This window comes from Zerene cesonia, chromosome 19 (assembly GCF_012273895.1).
Source record: "Zerene cesonia ecotype Mississippi chromosome 19, Zerene_cesonia_1.1, whole genome shotgun sequence".
Lineage (NCBI taxonomy): Eukaryota > Metazoa > Arthropoda > Insecta > Lepidoptera > Pieridae > Zerene > Zerene cesonia.
In genome coordinates this window covers 9,731,404-9,737,528 of record NC_052120.1, presented here as the reverse complement: position 1 = coordinate 9,737,528, position 6,125 = coordinate 9,731,404, and the positions used below count along the sequence as shown (strand labels likewise).

Here is a 6,125-nt window from a genome sequence, read left to right as displayed (position 1 = left end):
TATATTTGCGAAATCTTGAAGTATAAAAATGCATTGATCCTATTCATGAATTATTATTACCAAGTTGCTATGTTGAACAAATAGATGAGAAATTTCTTGATGACATCATAGGTACAGTTAATTCAGAATTGAAAGCAACATTTCGTTTCAAGACTGAAATAGCTTGCATGAGAATAGGGCGTGCGAGCGAGTTTTACGAATGATACGCTCGTCCTATTTTAAAATATAACGAGTTACGTCAACATTTGAAAAGGATTATACGTTTGGGAATAAAACTCGAAAATGCAATGATATAAAGCAAAACTTACCTTAAGACCCTGTTCCATAGCGTCCAGACTTTCGTTTGGAAGATCAGATAGATTAGCCTGAACGATCTTCACTTCTTCAAGCAGTGTTTCAATATCGTTAGATAACTCATCCTGAGAACACAACTCTATATTAGCCACACTCGATGCAACGGTACAGTGACGTAGGATTAGCGCATGCCAAAATAGATGCCAAGATAATGTACGGGGAAAATTAATGTTTACAATCAATGGATGCAAACTTATAGAGGCTCTAATATATCTAAATCAGATTATAACTGCAATTAAAGGGAATTTCATGCATGAATATGCACTAACTATTATTACAATTTTGGCAATGTTTAATCCACGTCAGAGGACACAAGCAATAGAGTTACACAAACTGCGAGCGATATCTCAACAATATTTTCATATGAAAAAAGTCACATTTAAATAATTATATCGGTCACAGATTAACACAAATTTACACACAACATCGAGACAACGAAAACAACAATATTTTATTATTGGCATGACATGCGATTTCACGCTAGTTTCATTCCATTAAACATCAATATTTAGGCTTAAAACCAAAAAGTGTGCTGTACTGTTCAGTCACTGAGAAAAATATAAATAGTTTGAAATCGTTTTAATTTATTAAAAATTAGAAATGTGTTTACTTTCAATTGAAACAAAAGTATGATAGTATGTAACGAAAGCCAATTAATAGTTAGTTTTTTTGCAGTGTGGTGTTTTGCAAGCACCAACGAAAGATAAGAGTACAATACTGCACACTTATATACATTAACACAAAATATCAACTCATTCAAAATCACTAAACCACTGTTCGAAATATTATAAACATATACCTTATTATGATGTTTTTGAGAACATAGTCTTTCAGAAAGTTATAAGCATATCTGCTCACATTTTGATTCATTCAATAAGGATTTTGATAATCTTTTCATACTTCTAATAATCAAAATTTTAAGCCCAAACTAAAGCATCTATAAAAATAAAAAAAGCGTCAACACTGACGGTCGTCTTGTAAAATCAAATTTGAAAGGCAATATCAACATTTATGGGGTTTCTTGAATTATAATAAATGATCTAATAAAATAAAACAAGAATCGATACACTCATTTTATTTATTAATGCAAGAAAGGTAATAAATCGTTAATTGACTAGACATGACTAGAGTTTTTTTATTGCACACATTGTAACAATTATGTAAATGCGTAGACTAGAAAAGCTAACAAAGATTGCCAAAATTTGGCTCTACAAGACGATCGGCATATGACAAATTATTGTACAAATTCTTTGCTATGCGTGAAATTAATATTTTTGTGGTAGTATCATGCCAAACATAAAAAATAAAATTGAAAATTGTACAATACGACTGTAGATCAGTCACCTTGGTGGTCGGCCGGATTTCTTCTTCGGCTGGCAGCTCCTGTAGGGGTTCAGGTAGGGCGTCTGGTTCTAGGGTGGGGGTTGTTAGTACATCCTCTGAATTGTCGATACCTATTTGAGATACATCTTCACTTCCTACTCCCAACAGAGAATCGGTTGGGGTTTCAATACTTAAGTAAGACGTTTGATCTTTCCAACTACAAATACCGCCAGGAAGATCCATCGATATGTAATTAGAATCAAATGGAGAGCCGCAAGATCCATGTCGGTCTTTATCTTCTGCGTCAGAAGAATGACCAGACCCACTACCAGGATCACGATCCTTATCCTTTTTATCTTTAGCATCGGTTTCAATGATGGTATCAGGAGCTTTGATTTTGCTCTGTTTTTGTACGAAATATAAATATTCAGCGTCATGATATATGTGTTTGTCAATCCAAAACGAACGCTCGTTATAAAGATTTTGTTCAAATGATATTAGTGTAGATTTATCATCTAAGTCTATATTTTCGATCTGAGGCATAGTGGATTTTATTTCGGGTGCAATATTTTTTTCTGCTATAGCTAATTTAGAATTATATTGTACAAGTTTTTCTGCGTCATCTACATGAGATTTTCCGAGCCAGAAATTATCAAGCTTTAAATTAGCAATTGTATTAGTAAGAGAATCATGGTTAGTAGGTTCAAGCACGGATTTAGATGTTTCAATAGGTAGGTCTTTTTCTTTCGTGAGAATGCCTTCATTTAAGTCCTGCTTTTGAGAATAGTTATGAGTGTTTGTTATTGATGTCTCTTCTTTTGATGTTGAATGAGCGTTAAGTACTTGGGACGATAATTTATTGTCCAAAGTTTCTCCCTCTAATGATTTTTTACGGCTGTTTTCGGCGTGTTGCTGGAAATCTTCTGGTTCTGGAGAGGCAAGAGAGGGTGTAATGTTTTCAGCTATTTCTTCTTGTTCATCAAGTGATTCATTTGTATCCGCTAACTCTTTAGGCGTACTATCACTAATTACAGAGCAATCATTTTCAGGTAATAACATTTCTTCGATTTCTCTTTGTAAATCTGCCATTTTGCACTCTAGAGACTGTTCTTCAGACATTTTGTCAAATGTTTTCAGATCCTGATATGAGTCCTTTGGTGGTTCATTTAATTCTTCTGAATTTATTTTTTTATTATCTATTTTAACATCCTGATAATTCGATTCTGGCTGCACATCTTTCTTGATGGTATTGTTATCAGTTTGAACAACCACAGCTGATTCAGTTCCTGTCAATATATTTTTTTCAATACTAGTAGAAGTACTTTTAATTGCGACCTCTTGATCAGAGCTTAAATCCACGGTGATTGTTTCAGTTAAATTGCTTAAATCATCAATTATATTGGCGTCCATTTTCCAGTATTGAGCATCTGAATAGAACCTGTCTTTTACCGGAGTTTGAACAGATTCTGGTGTTGAAAGAGGTGATTTGTGAAGATCAATTATATTTATTGGTTCTTTCAAGTTTTCCGTAACGGTGTCCATTGTGGTGAGATCTTTTTCCATTGTCTCCTGCAGTTCATTGCTACCTTTCTTTTTCTTCTTTTTCTTAGACTTTTTCTTGCTTTCAACTTCTTCTGATTGTATAGAAGAAACAGGGTCAGTTTGAATAGTTTCACTTGGTTTAGAAATACGTTCCTTTTTCTTTTTTATTTCCTTATCTTCATTCTGTTCTACCTTAAGTTGTGGCGCTTTTTCTTTTGATTTAGATCTACGTCCTTTTCTCAGTTTTGGTTTAGACTCTTTTTCGTCTTCAGATGGACTACGTACCGATTCTTCGTCATTCTTAAGGGAATCTAAAAGTGCATCAAATCTATTTTCGGATTTATCGCGGACAGCTGCTTTTTGTGCTTTGGGTACTGAAGTTGACCGAACTTCTCTTGATCGCGAACGTGATCTTCTACTTCTTTCAACGGTTATAAATCCTTCAGAATCGATTTCCTTTTGTGCTTTGTGATCCGATTCAGACTCATCCACTAAGATAATAGGAGCTTTATGATGATAATATTCGGATTCCAACACCTCAGTTTTAAGAGCTGGATCAGGTACCGGGCAATTAGTAGCAACTATTTTAGCCCATGAATGAGTCTGTTCTTTTTCAGGGCTCTCTGACATATTTTCTATTAAATCTGTACTTTCTACTTTACGTTCAGCCTCCGGTTTTATACTTTCACAAACTACAGGTTGATCAATATGTTTTTCAATGGTCAATAGTCCTTCAGCCACAACCTCCGCATACGATTTGTTGTCGTCCATCATTTTAATCCATATATTTTCTTGTTGAATGTTAGTTGATGATGTTTCCTCGGTTAGTTTAGGGATAGTTTCAACAAATGGGGGAGATTCCTTTCTATCCACTTTGTCTTTAACTTCAATTTTATCTTGCGTTCTTGGTAGAGTATTTTCATCACATTTTGGCATACTAGTAATGCTAGTAGAATTGTCTATTTCTTCCTCTATTTTTTCTTCGGCTACCATCTGCGTTTCTACCTTTTTCTTTTTTATACCTAAGACAGATGAATATGATGGCGTAGTGGTTTTATTTTCCTCAGTGTTGTGGGACAGTTTAGGGGGTGAATCAGTTTTATTTGTTAAAGAAATATTGTCAGTATGTATAGAAGGTGTGGTGGATTGCGTTTCTTTTTGGACTGCTTGGTACATATATGATGGAGTAAATTCTGGCGCGTCAGCTGATAAATTAGAGAAAAATGTATTGGGATAGGATGGCTTAAATTCTGGGATAGAATCAATTTCAGGCAAAAGATCATGCAAACTATGTATAGGTGACTTCTCATGTCGGGTACCGTCAGTTTTTGTTTTACTATCAACTACATCATACTCGATACTTTTTATATTTGAACAAACCCTACTTTTATCATCCCTATGTATAGTATCATGCGTATCGGTGGATTTAGATTTACCAGGTTTTATCGATTTTACTACGTGATCTTTAATATCCGCCGAGATAGGAATGGGCTCAGAAAATTCTTTCTCATCGTGAAAATCGTCTGTTTGTGTAGTGATTATTTCGAAGTCTTCTCCAATGTCGAAATTAATATTATCATCAGATTCCGGAATTTGACTATCGTCTATTGTCGAACAGGTTTCAATACTTTGAATGTTTGTTGATTTTTCATCCAGTTTATTATTGGTATTTTCGGGGAATTGAGAATTTAGATCAGTTTCAGTTTTATTTTCATTTAGGTTTTGTATAGCCGGTGTAACTGTTACATCCTCAATTGTATCATCAATTAATTTTATGGCATTTTCAACCATTTCTATTGAACTAGTTTCAAGTACATCAACATGCTCAAATTCCTGATTTTCGACAGAATTTAAATCAGCATCCTTGACATCAGTAGTGTTTTCATCAACGCTTTTTACCAAATCTACAATTACAAATTCGCCGTTATCAACTTCATCCACTACCAAATCAGGTTTTACATCTACAACTGAAGAATTTTCATAGGTTTGTGATATTACGTTAGATACTTTTATGTTATCTAATTTACCGAACACCATGTTCACAAGTGATCCAACAGTATTTTCAGCTTCAGTTATTACTGACAGGTCTCTTGAGTTATCGTTCGCGGTATCCTGTTTCACATCAATCTGTGAAGTTATTTTTGTATCTAACGATAACTTCAATTGAGAGTCTGATGTACCCGAATCTTCAATTATATTCTGTTCTCCTATATTTTGTTCACTCTCATACGCATTGTCACATTCCTCAAGAGTGGATTCTTTTTCGAAAATTTTATTTTCTTCATAAGTAGATACAGTACAAAGTACATTTTGATTAAATTCAATATCGTTTGTTTTAGATTCATCAAATGGTGCTTCAGGTATGTCTGATTTAATTTTTCTAAGCGTTGAGATAGAAGCTAATTTCGATTCAGCGTCTTTAATTTCATTATAATTAAATTGAGGTATATCATCAGCAATTGCATTTTCAATAAAGTTGAAAGTGTTTCCTTTAACATCCACGGTCAATAATCCAAGCGTAGGATTATCATGATCGTCACGAATTCCCTCATTTTTAGGAGTTAAATTTACATCATAATTGTCTGTCTTGTCATCACATTTATCAGTTGATGGCGTATTTTTGTCCATCAAATCTGCTTTTGCTATTGAAGTTGAATAATATGCTAATAGTTTTTCTGCATCACATAAATCGCAATACGTAAATCGAGGAACTTCATGCAGAAATATTTTTGTTTCATTATCGTTTTCGAACACAACGTTTTTGTCTTGATTGTGTTTATTTTCATAAACATCAGAATTCATTACTGAAACACCATCAATAACTTGATTATCAGCATGAAGCAAGTCTGCTTGATTTGTCAATTCTAAAGGTTCTACACTATGTTCTCTAGAAGACTTAACTGCGA

General features: G+C 33.9%; 1 protein-coding gene across 1 annotated transcript in view; it reads right to left on the bottom strand.

Annotated features, from left to right (window-relative positions):
* The window catches only part of LOC119834370 (titin-like), a 49,489-nt gene that overhangs the window by 42,979 nt on the left and 385 nt on the right, over positions 1-6,125 (bottom strand). Inside the window, exons 2-3 of the mRNA XM_038358713.1 lie at positions 1,699-6,119; positions 309-419 (exon numbers count right to left, since the gene is read on the bottom strand). Coding sequence (XP_038214641.1) covers positions 309-419; positions 1,699-6,119 — 4,532 coding nt within the window. The remainder of the gene's footprint in view (positions 1-308; positions 420-1,698; positions 6,120-6,125) is intronic.